This window comes from Cyrtonyx montezumae, unplaced genomic scaffold, assembly GCF_038088225.1.
Source record: "Cyrtonyx montezumae isolate F1298 unplaced genomic scaffold, pur_monq_1.0 scaffold_4, whole genome shotgun sequence".
Taxonomy (NCBI): domain Eukaryota; kingdom Metazoa; phylum Chordata; class Aves; order Galliformes; family Odontophoridae; genus Cyrtonyx; species Cyrtonyx montezumae.
In genome coordinates this window covers 31,459,332-31,478,094 of record NW_027072045.1, presented here as the reverse complement: position 1 = coordinate 31,478,094, position 18,763 = coordinate 31,459,332, and the positions used below count along the sequence as shown (strand labels likewise).

Sequence of the window (18,763 nt, the reverse complement as noted above, 5' to 3'; positions counted from 1 at the left end):
TGTTGTTCAGTTGACAGTTTTCCAATTACTGTAAAAACTTACTTATAAGTTAAAAGTGGTCAAGTTAGTTCTCTTTGGAGTGACAGCTTCTGGCTTTTGGAAAGCAGCAGGAACTCCTTTCTTAGCATCTTCAGGGCCTTGCCAGCAGATAAGAGGGAGGAAGGAGACACCCGCTTGTATCTTGACTTCACAGGGTACAGTGGTACCACCCCACAGTCTCCCATACCAAGCCAGAGTTATTTGGTCACAGGTCAGATTACCCACCAGTAAACACTCATAAGCACTCCCTTTTGAAGGCAAACAGCTCCAGAGAAATGCTTTCAAAGGTAAAACTATCCACAAAGTGGCAGCAACATCCACCACTGGCCTCCTAGGTAAGTCAGAATCTTATCACAAGAAATGTCTCAGAAAGCAAGCTTTGAGCCAAAGACAAAAAGGGTTCAGAAAGCTGCTGTGCTTCAGCCTACTCGATGCTCAAGAAGGTGTCCCAGTCACCAAGATGCACCCCAAGCCTCATCTCAATGTTGAAGGTTTTTGTGCAGGGGGTGGTCAGCTTGATCTTGCAGGAGCTGAGGGAGGGCAGCACCATCAGGCAGCAGTCGCATGACTGAGGCAGATGCCACCAAGCTGCTTGCACAAGGCTCTGGAACCAGTGGGCGGTTTTCTCCCCGTGAAGGTAGGAGCCCATGCAGAGGCTGTCAAGGAGGCTGGGCTCCTGTTTCCCGCTCAGCTCGTCCTGAGTGTGGTGCAGAAAGCACAGTGTGTCCCCCACCAGCCGCTCCCTCTCGCAGCTGCACTCCAGCTCCATGCACACGCAACACTTCCTTGCCGACATCTCCTCAGCATTGCCCAGCTCCAGGTGGAAGGTGTGCCTGGGAGGAGGCCTCAGGGGCACAAGCAGGCTGTAGAGAATGTTTTCTCTGGGCTTGCTCCATCCTTCATGGACACAGGCCACCCCAATGACCTGCTGCGGCCAGGGCATGAAGCTGTGGCAGGAGAGGCTTCGGCAGGCCCGCAGAATGTCATCCACCAGCTGCTCCACGATTTAGCACCTGGAAGCCATGTATGGTGGTGTCAGCCAAGCTTTGCCCAGGTCTCACGTCTCGTTGGAGTTGCTGTCTTCCTTTGCCTCGCTGTCCTCCTCCTCCTCACTTGAGGAGGTTTCCAGCTTATCTCTGCTCTCCGGCTTCCCTCTCCATTTACTGAAACACCAGCAGAGCCCAACCAGGAGGAGCCTCGACGACAAGGAGCCCAGCAAAGGCGTGGAAGAGCTCGACGAGGGGGAGCCCAGCAAGGGTGTGGAGGGGCCCAGCAAAGGCATGGAGGGGCCCAGGAAGGGCACGGAGGTGCCCAGCGAAGGCATGGAGGGGTCCAGAGACTTCGAGATTTAATTTTATTTCTTATCCTATATTGGTTGTCACATTAATATACGATGTGCATACTTCTGTTCATGGTATGTAATATTTTTTTATATCTAAAGGGACATTTAGTTACAAAGAATAAACACACTTGGCTATTTCTTCTAGTATATAGTTTCCTATAAGAGCTGCATCAAGAATCACGTTTGAAGTACTGATATTTCCAGCAGCAATAGCTGTATTGTAAGCCCACTGGATATGTTGACGAAAATTGATAGGAAAATAGGTATGAAAATTATTTGTAATAAAAGCAGAGAGGGAGACGGGCATTAACAAAGCACTGTCAATCCCACCCTCTCAGATGCGATCTGAAATCTGGCATTTCTCTGCTAAATTGATGTTGCCATAGTTAATGCTGGAGAACTGCCAGAAAAGTATTTGAAATCTCCTTTTGAATCTGAAACGTGGAGGCACCAGTCGGAGGCTTCCCTGAAAACAGTGTGTGCGAAAGCAGTCTGCACAGCAAAGAGAAACCATCCTTCTTAGCCCTGCTATACTTTGGGATTTGAATCAACCTAGTGAATAAACTCAATATAAAATAGATTAATTGATGGTACACTCAAAACTATAGAGAAATTGCATGCTTCTACCTATGATTGATTTTAATGTCCTTATTTTGATCACTGCTATCTTTTTCTTCTTGCAGTAATGCTCAAGTTAAATATATCACAGTAGGACTGTTTCTTTTGACCCAGTTGACTCTTCAGAGTACTCATGATACAATTAAACACAAGTACTGTCAAATATATGTATATGGTAAAGGCAGTACTTGGAGAAATAGGCTTGTCTTTTATTAAACAGCTCAAACCTATGTTGCTTCTCTGCGTAAGAAATGTGGAAGTGCAAGAACCCTTGTTTAGAGACAACAACCTTGTCAGGAGGTATAGCATCCTGTTTCCCTTGCACGTCCTCTGTGATGCCTCTGCGCTTAGACCCAGCTGAATAGTTTGGGATTGCACAGTAGCTCTTGATCCCTTGGAATAGCCATAGGAAGGCATTTTCTAATCCTTAATATTTTCTGTACTTGTGAGCACTGGCAGCTAGATTGGAAACTTCCAGGTCTGTATGAAATTCCTTGATGACCAATGCTATAGAAGCAAATAGAAAAGTGATAGTGGTTTGCCTTCTTATGAGAAATTCCAATGTTTATTTTTGTTTCATTGCACCTTAGATGAAAATGTTGAATGTTGCAAGGTGTTATAGATCTCTTTGTGTTATTCTGGCTTGTAAGAGGTGCAGTGTTTTGGAAAAAGTGTTATTTTTGAGCTCCTTGTTTTTTAATCCTTACTGAAAATTAAACTATTTCCCTGAACTAAATTTGTATTACCAAGCATACTGACAGCGCTGAAGCTCAAATCCAAGTAGAAAATAAGAGAAACTAGGGAACCCAACTTCTAGATTTCCATAGAAACTTTATCTGACATGACTTCTGTTTTTTGTTAGGCCTGGAATACCAACGTATCAGGCGTTACATTTAGCAAGGAAATGAGAGAAAATATTGGATTTGCTTGGGTGTATTCTGTGCTGTTCTCAAGAACTTAGTTTTTAGTTGTCTTGATGTTTTGTGTATGGACAGACAGCACAACAAAGCAATCATATATGAGACTTCTCCAAAATAAATGCCTCCTACTTTATTCTTTTCAGCATCAGAGGTGGACATTGGTAGTATGGCAGTAGAGGCTGAACCATCCCCCTAGATATGTTGTATTTTGTTGCTGTGTGACAGGTGGCAGCAGAGGGGCAGTCTGACAGAGTGGTTTATGACTTGGGTGTGCTGATGAGGCAAAGGTGTGTCATTGTATTCCTCTATGCAGGAAAAAATGGCACTCATTGACATTCACTGGGGGGTTGCACTCATTGACATTCACTGGGGGGTTGGACTCGATGATCTCTGGAGGTCCCTTCCAACCCCTATGATTCTGTGATTCATGGATGCTTGCTGAATGTTTCTGAAGAGAACCAGTGGGTGTGAGCCCAGCAAGGCAATGCGTGAAGCATTTCAGCAGTGGTGCTGATAGCAATGTGAAAGGCAGTCGTCTTCAGGAAGCGGAATAGGATGGTAACTGGCTATGCCACTTTGTGGAAGTTTGTAGTTTGTTGCTGCTCTTCATGCAAGTTTCTCTGTGAAATGGAGAGAGTAATAGTCAACTTATCAGAGGTTCAAAGCTTAATAAGTTCTTTATTGTTTTCAAAGTAAAGTCTAAAATCTTTACATTTGAAGCAGATGAAGCAGATCCAGATAAAAAATGTTTGCCTTAGATCTATATTCAGATGCAGACTGTGTTGAAAAGTGGGAAAAAATTTTGACCTCACCTTAAGTATTGTAATAGGCTGGTAGAAGTTTATTTTTTGTCTAGGGCACAGCTTCTTAAGTATTAAAAGCCCATGAAGACCTTGACCAGCTCATGGCATAAATGCCAATGGCATTCTTGGATCTGTCTGCAAGACATTTCTAGTTTAGACCACTTGAGTAGATGTGGAGGTATTTAAGTTTTTTCTGTTCTCTACTGTTGTATGGAGAGTAAAAATAATAGGGCTGCACAGTGAACTGTAGAAAACTCTCTTCATTGCATAATGACTTAAATACATCAGCTCATGGCACTGTTGTAGACTGATTTAATATCTGCATCAAGGCAGTGTGAAGCCACAATATTTTTTCAGTATTGTTACAGACTTGCAGATCTGTAGATTTCAATACAGATGTATGTCTTAAAGGCAGAGGGAGAGACTGATGAAGAGGAGTAGAATTAAATGGCAGCCTACTGCTTATTTGCATCCCATATTTCAAGTCAAGTGGTCAAACTGATATAACAGAGCAGTATCAGTGTTGTGCTGATATCCACTGTTATTTTCTTTTTCTTTACAGTTTGCCTTTTTAGTGTTGGTATTTCGTCTCACAATATCTTTTAGTTTTGAAAATAAGAAAATAATTATTTTCAACAGAGGAATTTGAAAGCTTACAATGTAGGCCAGGTTTTCCAGTCCCTGTTTGGGCCAGAATTTGAATGCCACATCATATTACAGAATACAAAATATGCTTTGAAGAGTGCCAGAATTTTCCTCCTGAAAATTTTTCCAGAAAGATTTTTTTTCTGAAGTGTGTGTAAATGAAGATGACCATCTCCTGTGTGTATCAGGGCTCTGAACAGTACTCTGGAGATGAAGTGGAAGAGATCACATAATGGATCAGCTTTGTCTCTTCTGTTGTTGGCTGCTGCTTACTATGTTCTCCCTTTCTGGAATAACCAGTCTGGTATCATTATCATGTTGATAATTACTAATTTGATTGTCCCAGAAAATACTCTCCTCTCTTCCTATATTATCTTTATTGACTAAAAATGTATCTGACTCTGCTGAATTGTAACCACCACCCACTGCTGTAGTGGCACTGAATGCTACTGTAACTCAAATCTTAATCAAATATATTCCTTTTCGTATTCCTTCGGGACTTAAATGATTGCTGTACTGTCTTGAAGAAGCAGCCTGTGTCACGATGGGGAGAAATTGAAAGCCATAGTTGGTATAAATGGCTCACGTTAGGTAAGATATCAAGTATGCAGATTTGGCTCACCTCTGAAGAAAAATAGATCATTAGGTGCTTTCCTGTTAATGAAGAATTTTTTATTAAGCAGAAAAAAGACTCGGTGTGAGGGAGATGCATTAGTAATGAGATACAGGCAGCTTTCTGGGAGGGAAGGTTCCTGCCAGAACATACGCTTGGGACAGAGAAAAATATAAGACTGAAATGACTAAATGAGGCAGAAAATTCTACTCCTTGAAAATTTCACTTCATCGCTGTTATTCTTTGTTTGGGTTTGCATACCATCACCTGGGTTCTCCTTTTTGATCCTTTGCCCATTTGCATAGAATAGTGCTCTGTCTCCATAGGCTTCCCAACCTAGACTGTGATCTTCAAATGTGTAGTGCCAGTGCTAGTATCATCTCAGAGAGGGCCACACTGGACGTTCAGGACTTGGATGAGGTTTGTTCAGCAGCTTGAGCTATAGATCTTTGTGTCTGAGCACACACTGAAGATCTTTTAAGAGCTCCTGGTGTAAATCAGTTCAGACTCCACCTTCCATAACTTTTGCAAACCCTGCTACCCTGTGCAATACTTCCTGTGACCACAGTGAACCTCAGCTGGTAATAGGAAATGCTTCTTGGAATGGGAGAGGCCCCAGTTCCTCCTGTTCCTTTAGTGAGCCCAATTGCTTGCAAATGTAAACCTAAAAGCTCGTGGAAGCCTGGAAGAGGGTGGGAAGAGCCCAGTGCCAGACACAAGGATCTGCCTGGAAGGATGGAGTGACTGGGCAGAGTTACACGTGTACTTTTTCTTCCTACTTTCCTGGTCATTCTCATTTCCCTTTTTTAATTAGTCTTCTTGTTCTCATCAAGTTTGGGTTTTCTGCATGCATTCAAGGATCTGTCAGGAACCTTTGGGAGCCTCACTACAGGGAAAAAAGCTGGGCAGGTCTGTCTCAAAGTTCAAGGCAGCTCGGGTCCCATCTTAGTACTGCTATTTATTTTTTATGTTAGCTCTATGTTTCTGACCAGAAAAAAACAGTTGTTTATTCTGTTCTCAGTAAATCACTCCATAAAGTTTTGTTTTCCTGATTTGTTAATAATCCTGGATTCTTCCTGGATGAAGCTGAAGCATTTTCATCAAGCTTTCAGTCTGTTTTACAGTTAACAATGCCCCCAAAAATAATTCAAGTAAAGGTTACCAAGGTACTGAAGTGTTCAGTTCTTTTATAACTGAATCCAGGAGTGTCTCCAAGCTTTAATGAGATTATTTGTATCTACCAGTGTAAGATTGCTCCTTGTAATTTAAATTCATGAATATTTTACGTAGTAATTGCTCAAGTTGTAATGTCTCTTCTGATAGGAAAAATCCTCATTGTAGTAGTTCATTTGCTATAAGAAAAATAACTTTTAGTTTTGCAGTATTTTATTTTGTTTGCTTTCAGTCAGTTGCTGGGAAATATGCTGTTTGAATTTGGAAATTCCCATCCTTAAATTTTAGAGTTTGGTTTCATGTAATTTTCAAGTGGTGCTGCAGTGTTATAATGTGAGCACAATTAAAAAAATATTTTTAAGTGGAGGAGAAGAGAAGATGGATAGAAAGGGGAGACTTGATGGGTGAACACAGGAAAGATGAAAAAATTCAAGTAAAAGCTTTAGTGTTACTTTCTCTTTCTCTCTCCTCCCTCAATATACACATGCTTAACAGGAAAGCAGATTAAGTCTGCATGTAAATATAAATGGCAACAATGCCCAGACTCCAATACACTTGTAAAAACTCACTTGATTTCTCAGGTTTGTTGAATTAAAGGAGAGTTTCAGGTGCTTTGTGTCAGGAGAGATATTGAGAGGTTTGATTCTCCTGTTTTATTGTTCTTGTTTTTCTTCTTGCAGGCCAATTTAATAAGGCAGTTGGGTAGCCCTGTGATGTGAGAATTATAACAGACCTGATCTTATTCCCTATTTCTTTAATGACTTGCACTCTCTAATACTGCTTTTCTCCTCAAGTTCTTGACATATTTTTGAGAGTTCTTGCTCACCTTATATTGGTGATAGGATATTGGTGAATATTTTCTTGCTGCAGAGAGTCTTGGAAAGTCAGCTTTTTTGGGAGAGCATCTTTGTCTTTGAACTGTAAAACATTTGGCACAGAGGTGTCAACAGGATGCATTCCTATATGTGTACTCAGATGTTTTGCTCAAAGGATATAATCAAAGAATTTTGTAAAGTTAGGAATTCAACCCTCAGAAGTTAGCAAATGTTGAATGTACCACTAGGTGTTGTTTTTTTTTTCCTTTTTTCCACTTATGCATTGAGCTAGAGACAGGAGCCAGATAGGAGCCTTCTGGAGCAGAGGAATGTGATGTCATTGTTTCTTGATGAATATACGCAGCAAAGGTGAACTGTGATTGCACCAGAAACAAAAAAAATCTGATGTTTCCTACACCTTTGCTGCCTAAAACACTTGCACTGTTGGTGGTCAAACCTTGGTGCTGACTCCAGGGCACTGCTAGCCTGTCATTTGTAGTAGTATGACTTAAAGAAGTTGGGATTGTAGCGATGGCAGAAGTATTGAAACTTAGAAAGGTATTTGATGACTTGTGGTTGCTCTTTGATTTTATACTACTGTTGAATTAATGGATGCTAAGAGGGCTCTCTAGCTCTGTTCCTATCTTCTTGTACTCTTTCTATCTGTAATTGTAAATTGTGGTGGGCAAGTATTTCCTGATACTTTATTTAGAGTTAAGAACGTCTGCAGCATGGAACAGATCCACCTTGGATGCTCAGGGGTCTGCTCTTGTACTTAGGTACCATTTCCATCAAATGAGTGTCCCAAGAAGCACCTCTTTTTTCAACACAGCCTGGCTCAGCTTTGAAGTGGATAGCGTGGTGATACTTCAGTGGTTACGTTGCTTAAATTACTTTTGTTATTTTTCATTTTTTTTCAGATACTTAATAAGCTCAAGTATCCTCTACAAAATGTAGTAAAGGTACTCCAACTCTCACTCCCTGTTTTACGCTGTCCTCAGAATAGAACCTTATACTTGAGGGTGAGAACTTATAGCAGAATTAGGCTCTTGCTGCTTATCCAGCAGAGTGGAGCAGATGGGTCAAGATGGCTCTTCAGCAAGTTACAACTTGTAATGAAGAGTAGCTGAAAATCCAGGTTTAAGGAATGTTGTCTTATCTTTAATTTCATTAAAAAACCTGTACTGGATAAAGCATCGCTAAAGTCTTAATTATGTATTAATATTCCATCTTCTGACATATAGATCATGTCCCTCCTTTTATTTTTATGTTTTGGCAACTAGTTAAAATTTATATACAGATTTCCTGGAAACTTCTTATTTCTTAGCAGTGGCACCTATGGTGACATCCAGAGGCTTGATGTGAATCTATAAATGCAATGAGTAGTAAGATGAATTCTCGCAGCATTCCAGAAGCTTTTGGCAGTTGCACTAAACTTTCAGATCTGAAATAAATTTCTCAAGCAAATCCCTATTTATTGCTCCCTGAGGTAATATGAAGATGTATGTGATAATAACTTGCTTTAGAAAAAGGGAGAGGTGGTGAAAGAGCTGGTGACCAGTGTCAATCGACCCAAAGTCATAGGATCAGCAGAACATTGCCAGCTGGGCACTGGTTGTAATTTGCTTCATTTAGAAAGAGAACATTAATTTAGTGAAAGCACTTCAAAGGAGGGGAAGTAGTTTTTGGTCATTTCTCTCTTGAGTGGAGAATAAGCTGTGTTATCTTTAGTCTAAGGAAGATTGCTGTGTTGTGCATGTAAAAATAATATGTAATGAGATATAACTCAGTAAGACAGCATTATAGAAACTTACAGAGATTTTATCTTTAAACTATTTCAAGGATTGGTTTTGATTGTTGCTGAAAAATAGAAGTTAAAATTCAGAACTGAAGGCATTTCAAGAGCTTTGGTAATTAAAAAGTGAGCTTGTTTTGAAATATGCAGTGACATAACTAACTACATGGTTTTGATTTGTAATCACTTGAGTAAGCTGATTTGTCAGGTATATCTTTTCACTTGAATCTAATCTGTGGTTTTGTGAATATTACCTCTCTTTACAAAGATACATAAATATACACATGCATCTGTATTTGTTTTCTGGTGCATGTTTTCATAGAGTATAAATAGCAAGGTGTGGGTTTTCTGTAGTATGTGTGATTCAAATAATTACTCATCTCACATGTTTGATATTGTTAAAATGCAATACCTTCATTTAAGCCCGGGATCCTGGCTACTGTAGCTTTCAGATCACTGCAGGGAAATTCTCACATCAGAGAAGTATATAGCAGAAGTCAGCACGTTATGAACTTTTGCAATTGGCCCAGACATCTCAGAGTTAAGGTTTCTTCCTTGTCCTTTGCAGGTGGCCGAAGACCAGTAGTTGTAGTTAAATTCATCTTTCTGACACAGTGGCTCATCCTTTGTGGCATCTTTTTCTGATTCAAGGTCAGTGGCTGTTAATGATTAGAAATCTAAAAATTAAAAACAGAAGTTCCTCAACAACATCCTCTAATCTTATGGAGTGCCAACTCACAATCTGTGAAATATCCTACATGTAAGCTTTGAACTGTATGTGATGCCTTATAGACATAATCAAAGCATTCTGTGGGGGGATATCCATTAGGAAACTTTTAGAGGAAAGACTAGCCACCTCTACTGCATTGATTTAAGGCAAAAGGAATTTTAAAGAAATAAGACACCTGAGACTTGAAAGGGAAATGCTTGCCCAGACTGATAATTGATCAACTACTGGGAAAAGAGTTGAGCTTCTACAGTCAATACACCACTGGCATGCCACCAGGATCTCTGGTGTTTGTAATATGAACCTTAAATGACCTAGGAAATAGGTTTTCATATGAGGTGACAAAATTTACTGATGCTAGTAAATTGTTTAGGGTGTACTAAAGATGTGACCTGGCAAGGAAGAGCTGCAGGAGACCTTAGGAGGGTGACTGCCATTGAAATGACAGAGGAAATTGTGTAAATAAATGGAAAAGATGTACATAGGGGGAAAATAATTCTGACTTTATCTCTGAATTGATTGTTAACCATTTGTGAGCAAGAGCCTAAAGTTACAGCAGATAGGTCCATGAAAATACCCAGTCAATATTTATCAGCGGTGAAAGCATCAACTTAAATGTTAGGAATTATTCAAAGGCAGTTGACAGCAGGACAAGGCATTGCTGCCAGTTTGTATATCCATGCTTCATCCTTTCACTGTGCTTTTCTGCTGTCTTGCAATGTGTGTAGTCAGAAACAGTTGAGGGATAACTGTTTATAAGTATGCTCATCATGTATATGTATATATTGTCAATAAGTAAACCGAAAGAGTGCAAGAACTTCTGTCTGATAAGCAGGGTAAGACACTTTGGACTGGAAAATACAAGTGAGGAGATTTTCCAGCAGTGTGTTAAAAAATCAATCCATGAACTTCAAGAAGCCTTGTTAAAGGGTTAATAAGAATCAGCTGGTAAAGTGTAAGATTTAAGATCTGTTGATGAGAACTTGAGATACAATTGTCTTTTCTACCGATTTGGCAGTTTATAAAAAATGGTTTGGACTGACGTGAAGCCTCACCTCCATGCGTATTCACTATAGCCACGTGTCAGAACAGGAGTCCTTGCTACCTGCCTAGTGTTTATCCCAAATGTCAGTCTGGTGTTTGCAGTTTGACATATACCTGAAGGTAATCTGAAGCTTACATGGGTAGATTGGTTCCCCTGAACAACAGGAAAGTCACTCCCATTTAGAAAATGTCATTCATCTCTTTAGACTTGTGCAATCAGGATTGTGCTCTGTTGTTTGACACGGCTAAAAACCAGGATTGTTTACTCCTTGTGGGTAAACGTCCGCATTGCTGGGCGAATTAATCTTTTCGATAGCTTTATACCATCTTACGGATATAATGTAAGAATCTCGTGGGTAATTGAAACAATAAATCCTTCCCTGGTATTAGCATGAGGTGTTTGCAAATCATGTTTTGGGTGTTGTTTGGAAGTGCTTTGTGTGGGAGGTGATGAACTCTTCATTCACTGCTTTGCTCGGTGTCTACGAGCTCTCTTCTTACCAAAGCTTTCTTGGTATTTAGAAAAAACAACATTTTCAAATGGAAAATGTTGAGAGGATATGTTGTTATAGATGGATTTGATCTAAAGGAAGCTGTTTTTCAACTAATTCTAGAGACAGTGAATTCTCTACATTGCAGCAGGTGCTGGGAGGATCTGGTTTGTTCTCTGGGGGCTTACATCATGGACCGTGTTTTCTTAGAGCTGCTGTGTGTGCGGTGCATTGGCAGCGTGGCTGGGAAGGCTGCTGGCTGCAGGACTGCTCCTAATAGGGCACCACATCCCTGGGAGAGCAGAGGCTGCTGGCTGCAGGACTGCTCCTAATAGGGCACCACATCCCTGGGAGAGCGGAGCCAGCTGCGTGGCAGAGGGGCATCCTGCAGGGGCAGCAGGAGTGCTTTTGCTTTGTCTTAAATGTCAGCTTCTCTGATGCTTGTGGGCCTAAATATCAGCTCATCAGAAATTGTAGAAAGCCTCTTAGTAAATATACTATTTCAGAGCAATTCTGGATGAAATCTCTGTGCCACTGCATACTCTTGCCCCAGTTTAATATTGATGCACTTGTGTCACCACTTGTGTTTCGTTGAGACAACAAAATAATAGTAAATGTAAAATTAAGCATATCTTAAAAACAGATAATACTGTTTTAACTGTGTATTTCAAAGCTGTCTGGGTGCATCAGAAAGATGGTTAAATGGCTGTTTGAAGTGGGACAGTTTTTCCCCTGTGTTTAAGTCAAAGCAGACTGTTAACACAAGAAGTACCAAGTATGTGAGGTAAGGGTGTAAATCTTGTTGCTGTCCTTGCAGCTTCCTAGTGTATTGTTGAGAAGATGCATTTCTTGCATGAGAATACTTAATAAAGAGATGGTGTCAAATGCTTTTGAAATGTGCATCCATGTGGATTCTGAGTGCTGTGTTTAGGCCAAATGTCATAGTGTTCAACTATTAGAAATGCTTTTTTATTCAGAAAGGCATCTATCAGTAAATATTGCTTCAGGACTTCTGAAAGTCAAAACAGCCATTTATACAATTCTGAAGAACACTCCAGCATGGGGCTCTGTTTATGTTGCAATGCTCTATTTCACAAACAGTGTAAAATGCTTCTTGTTTTGTAAAGCCTTAAGGCTTTTCTAAAACTCCCTGTCTGACTGAGTAAGGGCTATACATGTCTGATGGCTCTTCATTCAGACACAGCAAGTTTCTGTTCCCAGATCTGGTACAGTCCTCTGACTTTGAGAACAACAACCTAAATCTCTTTGTCATTTCACTCTGTGGGGAAAAGAAGGGAAGAAGGCATTCTGCTGCGCACAGGACCTTCATTTCCTGGTAAAAAGCTTGTATCTAGGCACAGCCTAAGTTATTACAGGATGTCTGCCTGTATGTTTTAAAAACCACCCCTAGTACTGAAGAGCACACTTCAGTACTGCACTCAGATTGCACAAATCTTCTTACATATTGAATATTTTGTTTAAATTTATCTTGAATTTCCTATTGCTTACTAAATTCTAGGACTTCACTAGACCTAGAGCAGAGGCCTGAGTCCCTAACCAAGATGAGATGTGTGCTGGTTTAACCACAGCGAGATAGCTGCCGTGTTCTTGAGTCTCAGTGTTGGCTCAGTCATAAATGCACAGCTGCCTGTAGGACTGGTTTGGAGAAGAGAGGTAATGCATGAAGAGATGAGTCTGAAACTCATTTTAAGCACAGAAAGGCAGATGATTGTCTGGTTTCTTATGGGCCAGCTGTAACGCCCATTTATGTCTATTGAGAACATCTGCCTGGTTGCTGGGGGAAGGCTGAACAAAGGTGTAAAAATATGACAAGTGGATAGGACTTGCCAATTCAACTTGTTGGCATGTTATCACAAAATGTTCTTACATTACTCATCCATAATTGATCAGAAGTGCAAATGCAGAATCACAGAATTGTTGGAAGGGACCTCTAGAGATCATTTAGTTCTAACCCCCTGCCAAAGCAGCTCCAGCCCAGGTTGCACAGGTAGGCATCCAAGTGGGTCCTGAATGTCTCCAGAGAAGGAGACTCCACCACCTCTTTGTGCAGCCTGTGCCAGTGAAGTTCTCGTGCACATTTGTGCACAACTTCCTATGCTTCAGTTTGTGGCCATTTCCCCTCATCCTATTGCTACCCACTGCAGAGAGGTCTGGCCTCATCCCTTGTATTTTCCTTTCTGCACTTGTTTTCTCTAATTAAAGCTGGCACATGATGAGCTAGGGAGCAGTATATTTCAATTCTGATGCTGGTTGTAAGTAAGCTCGACTTCAGCAAGGCCTTTGACATGGTCTCCCACAGTATTCTCCTGAGGAAACTGGCAGCCCGTGGTGTGGACAGGTTCACTCTTCTCTGGGTGAAGAACTGGCTGGAGGGCCATGCCCAGAGGGTAGTGGTTAATGGAGCTAAGTCCAGCTGGCGTCCTGTTACGAGTGGTGTCCCCCAAGGGTCAGTATTGGGGACCATCTTGTTTAATATCTTTCTTGATGACCTAGACGAGGGGATTGAGTGTACCCTCAGTAAGTTTGCAGATGACACCAAGTTGGGAGGATGTGTCAAACTGCCTGAGGGTAGGGAGGCCCTTCAGAGGGATTTGGATAGGCTGAATAGCTGGGCTGAGCTCAATGGGATGAGGTTCAATAAGACCAAGTGCTGTGTCCTGCACTTTGGCCACAATAACCCCATGCAATGCTATAGGTCTGGGGCAGAATGGCTTGAAGAATGTAGAGAGGAAAAGGACCTGGGGGGTGTTGCTTGATGCTTGGCTTAACATGAGCCAGCAGTGTGCCCCAGTGGCCAAGAAGGCCAACAGCATCCTGGCCTGTATTAGAAATAGTGTAGCCAGCAGGAGCAGGGAGGTGATCATCCCCCTGTACTCAGCTCTGGTGCGGCCGCACCTTGACTACTGTGTTCAGTTTTGGGCCCCTCACTACAAGAAGAACACTGAGGCCCTGGAGCATGTTCAGAGAAGGGCAACAAAACTGGTGAGGGGTCTGGAGCACAAGTCTTACGAGGAGCGGCTGAGGGAGCTGGGATTGTTTAGTCTGGAGAAGAGGAGGCCCAGAGGAGACCTTATTGCACTCTACCACTTCCTGAAGGGAGGTTGTGGTTAGGAGGGGTTGGGCCTCTTCTCCCTGATAAATAATGACAGGACGAGAGGGAATGGCCACAAGTTGCACCGGGGAAGATTTAGGCGAGATTTGAGGAAACATTTTTTCTCTGAAAGAGTGGTCAGGCACTGGAATGGCCTGCCTAGGGAGGTGGTTGAGGCACCATCCCTAGCACTGTTCAAGAAACGTTTAGATGAGGTGCTAAGGGATTTGATTTAGTAGTTCAGTGGGTAGGGATAGTGATAGGAGGATGGTTGGACTAGATGATCTTGTAGGTCCTTTCCAACCTCATGAACCTATGAACCTATAAGCAGTGCACACAGCCCTTTATTACCCGTGTTTGTCAATGCAAGAAAAATAAGCTCTATTTCCCAGTCAGCAATTCCATAATATCATTAAAAATATTAAAAAATAAATTTGAAGTAAAATAGAGTTAGAAGTAGTATATAAACAAGTAAAAACAATCTTAGAAATGTTTACAGGATTGCAACCTTTGTATCTACATCAGTACTGTCACTGATGTGACATCTGTGTGATTGTGTACACCTTGGGAGTATAAAGGCAGAAAGGTTCAGGTAAACAAGATTCCTTCCTACATAAAGTTTGCATTTGTAGATTTGAATTTTAACAAAGTTTGGCAGTAATATGCTGCTTCTGACTCTTTCTTTTTCCTTCTGTGTTGTGTTGGTGTTCATGGGAAGTATGGGCATTAAGTTTGTGAAGTTTTGTGCAGTGTAGCTGTAGTGAGAACCTTTTTTGCTCGTGCTGAGCTTCACTTCAAAACAATTCAAAGTTGATGTTTTACTGGAAAACATGACCTTCCAATACCAGATTAACCTGACAGTGGGTGCCTGAAGGATTGTGACTATTTTAGAGGAGGATATTTTTGGTAAGAATAAGGAAAATAAGAATGTGCGTGTGAAAAATAATTTATGGTTGAGATCAGTCATTATCTACTGCACATAGGAGAATCTGGAAGTGTTTAGCATGCTTTAGTATCGTTTAGAGAGAGATGGTTTTTAGGATGTGAAAGTTCAATATTTAAGTTGGAAAATAAAGCAATAAATATCAGAGAGAACAAAGATATGTGCATCAGCTGTACTCTGCAACTCTGTTTCTACCACTCTGTCCATAGGCCAAAACCATAGTTGAAGTCAGGCAGAGGAGTAAATTTGACCAGGTCTGTATAATATGTATAATAAAATACAAGTACTCACCAAGGTAACCTCATTAATATACCAGTCAGAAATGTGTGCCATGCAGCATGTGGCAGAGAATGCAGTGTCACTATTAGAAGGACTTATGTTAGATGGTCCCTGCCAGATTTCTCAGTGGCTTTAGAAGTCTCAGTTGCATCAGCTGCTACTTCCATGGGGTTAATCTGTAAATATTATCCAGTCTGCAGTACATCTCCTGATGATTCTCTATTGTCAGTAGCTCTCATTTCCTTTTATTAGTGGACTACTTCATACTTCACTTACTTATGGTTCTGATGTACTCATTGCCAAGGCCATTACTTTTATCACAGGTCCTGAGGTAATGGGTATTTCATAGCAATTTTCATCACTTTGTTTTTAATGAACTGATTTTTTGAGTTTTTTTATTGATGTCACCAAGGCAATGTATATTCAGGCAACTACTTTACACCAACAAAATGACATCTTTATAATCATCAGAGGTGGTAATGGGCTCATTAATTCTTCAGTGAACTTTCCCAAAAGATGAAGTGATGGCATGCAACCGTGCCAGATTTCTTCTGGTGTCCAACATTTTATTTAGTTAGCAAGGATTCCCTTTGTAACAAGGTCACTGAAGTTCATCAAGATGCATGGTTTATTAAATTGTCTACCAGAGTTTGTGCATTGCTGGTGTCATGCTCCAATATAAAGGAGAGAGACATGTTTTTTTTGATTATGTGTATACCCGATGGTAAGATTAAGACACAGTGGGTCAAATGTTAGCCCAACCAGTTTATTACAAATACTAGTTGCTTAGGGATATGGGGAAGGGAAGATGAGCGATAGAAAAGGGATGAAAAGCAAAGAGTCTTGATAGAAAGCATGAGAGATATAATCACCACCATAGATCCAGCAAGGTTTGTAGTAGGTCTGTTGATCTCAGGAACTCTCTGGTCACCGCAGGGGATGGGAGAAAGCCGGGAAGCTTCACAGCAAGCAGGCCAAGGGGTTTGTCTGAAGAGTTTCTCCCCTCAGGGAATTCTCCGTTTGTTCTTTGGGAGTTCTCCGTCAAAGATTTTTTCTTTGGGAGTTCTTCTCCAGGAATTCTTCTCCAGGAATTCTTTAAAATCCTTTGTTCAGTGAAGGCCTTTTATCCCCCATTTCTTAGTTTTTTTCCTTTTCTCTTTGTGTGGCATGCCTGGCCCAACAGATAAGCCAGCAGAGGATGTCGCCTTCATTGCCATGCAGGAGCATTGTTGTCTTTTTTTGTGGTGGTCAGCTTCTCCAAGCCGTACACCCCTGGAAAAGACTATTCGCCCCTATTTCTGCTTATCTTTACAGCCATAAACAGAGACACTGAACCCATCTAAATAACCGGCAGTTATCAGTCAGAGTCTTGTCACCAGAAAAGACCTTACAAAGCAAGCTTTGAGACAAAAGAAAGGAAATCAGTTTCTGTCCTTCACAGCTGGTAAGGGACATGAATTTGATTTATTTGCTAGCTTGTGTTGCATCACTAAAAAATACCTAATATGTACTGGCCTGTAATCTCAGGGCTCCTATCCAGCATAACTACAGAGTGAATTCTTTCTGGAACAGGAAATCACGTATTTAGAAAGGGAGGTTCAGTTGTTTAGTGCAAGTAAGTTACTTGGCTGCTACATGAAGAGATGCTGTTAAAGAAATGCAGTTAATGTGTTGATGCTGAGGTGCTGACATCACATTCAGACTCCAAACCAGTAATGTCGTATTTTCCAACATGCCTGGATGTGACCTGATGTATATGATAATGATAATGTTACACCGAGCATTGAGTTTTTCTATTCTTCCACGAGAAGCTTCTGCCCAAACCAGTTTTTCTAGTCATACTATGATAGTTTCTTTCTGGTTTTGTATTTATATTTCTGTCAATTCATGTATGTATAAATCATTAGCAGTTGGCTGCCTTACCTTTAATTAACATTCAGTCAGTTTACACTTGTAGCATTCAAACTTCTGGAAATTTTCATTTTTAACTGTTTTCTATTTTCTATTTTTCTCTTTTTTTTTTTTTTCTATGAAATAAATGTTATGTGCTAGAGCAAAATTTAGTGCGTTAAAGTCAGGGTTGTCCTTGGCTATAAAGGTGACATTTATCATATGTATAAAAAGTTTGTATGTTGCATGGATATATGTGCTTAGACAAGTAGTTTGTATTTAACTGAGTCATAACTAACCCAAACAAAGAAACAGTCTATTCATAACTCTGTAAAAATGCAGTAGAGTAAGTACTGTGTATGTGTTCATGTTTAATAGCTTCATTTGGATCAGTGCTTTGGGCTATTAAACTGGTGTGGCTGATGAGGAAAACGTTAAGAGCAGACATAGATTTTCAAAGAGAATTTGGGTGAAACTGGGTTCTGTGAGCAGCAGTTGTAGAAACACAGGAGCTTTATAGATTGTAGAAAAGATGACAGTTTATCATATTTAACTATAAGACGCATATTTAAGGTCACACATATGTTTTCATTTTCTTATTTAAGACTTAACACTGAAATTCTTTTCAAGCCTTCTCTCAAGGGATATATATGATGCTATTATTTATTCCACTAGCTTGTCTTCCCTAATGAAGCTGCTATTCTAAGGACAAAGCATTAATTGAGCACTTTGTGATATCCGGTGTCATGCTCTGTTCTTCTTGTTCTCTTTTCTCCAAACTGTGACCTCCACACTACATGGAGCACCTTTGTAACCCAATTATATTGTTCATGATCTTTCCCTACTTTTTCCCTGTTGCCAACCATTCTGAAAAGTAATGCTTGATCTTTCTAAGTCATGTTGAATTCCCATCGCTTGCGTTACCAACAATTTTGCTTGCAGTTGTTGATGCTCATTCCTTTAGGCTGGTGATTTTTGGCATATTACTGCTTTCATTAGTTTGCTCATTGCCCTCATTTACTTTGTTTAGTCATCATCCTATGAGTGTAATTCCCTCAGAATAATCATTGATGCAGTCTGTAATCTGAAGAAATAGAAGGTATACAGAGCAAGCAATACTTCTTTATATTTCTGACATTTCAACTCATAAGGCTCTGTGAGTTTTCTTTGTTTGTTTTAATTGAAAGCAGATACAGAAGTGAATTTCTTTCCTCTTCTGGAAGGAAGAGTAAAACCTGAATTTTCTTGAGGTTACCAGCCTATTCCTTTAGAGGCTTTTGAAACTTTAATTTGTACAGAAGAGGGAAGTCAGAAAATGGCACACATTTCCTTTTTCTGGTGAAAGGTTTCTTTTGAGGATTTTGGAACACTCGCAACATAGGAAGAAATAAGTTCTGACAAAATCTCCTGCACTATAGCAGGTCCTGAGGTCCAAGGTGTGCCGTGGCTGACAGAACGAGCTTCTTGGGCAGAAGCAACAGGAGCCATCTCTGCTGGTGCTTCTTTGTATGTGA

The 18,763-nt window shown here is 40.6% G+C and overlaps 1 protein-coding gene across 1 annotated transcript; it reads right to left on the bottom strand.

The window, feature by feature from the left end:
* Positions 1-455: 455 nt before the first annotated feature.
* Positions 456-10,551, bottom strand: LOC136055016 (inositol 1,4,5-trisphosphate receptor-interacting protein-like 1). The gene is made up of 5 exons (XM_065746602.1): positions 10,546-10,551; positions 9,296-9,422; positions 6,909-6,979; positions 1,101-1,378; positions 456-986 (listed from the first exon to the last, which is right to left on the bottom strand). The coding sequence occupies exons 1-5, from the start codon at positions 10,549-10,551 to the stop codon at positions 464-466; spliced, it is 1,005 nt and encodes a 334-aa protein (XP_065602674.1). The 3' UTR covers positions 456-463.
* Positions 10,552-18,763: the final 8,212 nt, after the last annotated feature.

Coding starts and splice junctions, on each gene's coding strand:
- LOC136055016 (XM_065746602.1), bottom strand. Junction 1,379..6,908: donor TTAGAGAGTGCAAGTCATTA/AAGAAATAGGGA, acceptor TAAATCTCGAAG/TCTCTGGACCCCTCCATGCC. Junction 987..1,100: donor GACAGCAACTCCAACGAGAC/GTGAGACCTGGG, acceptor CTCCTGCCACAG/CTTCATGCCCTGGCCGCAGC.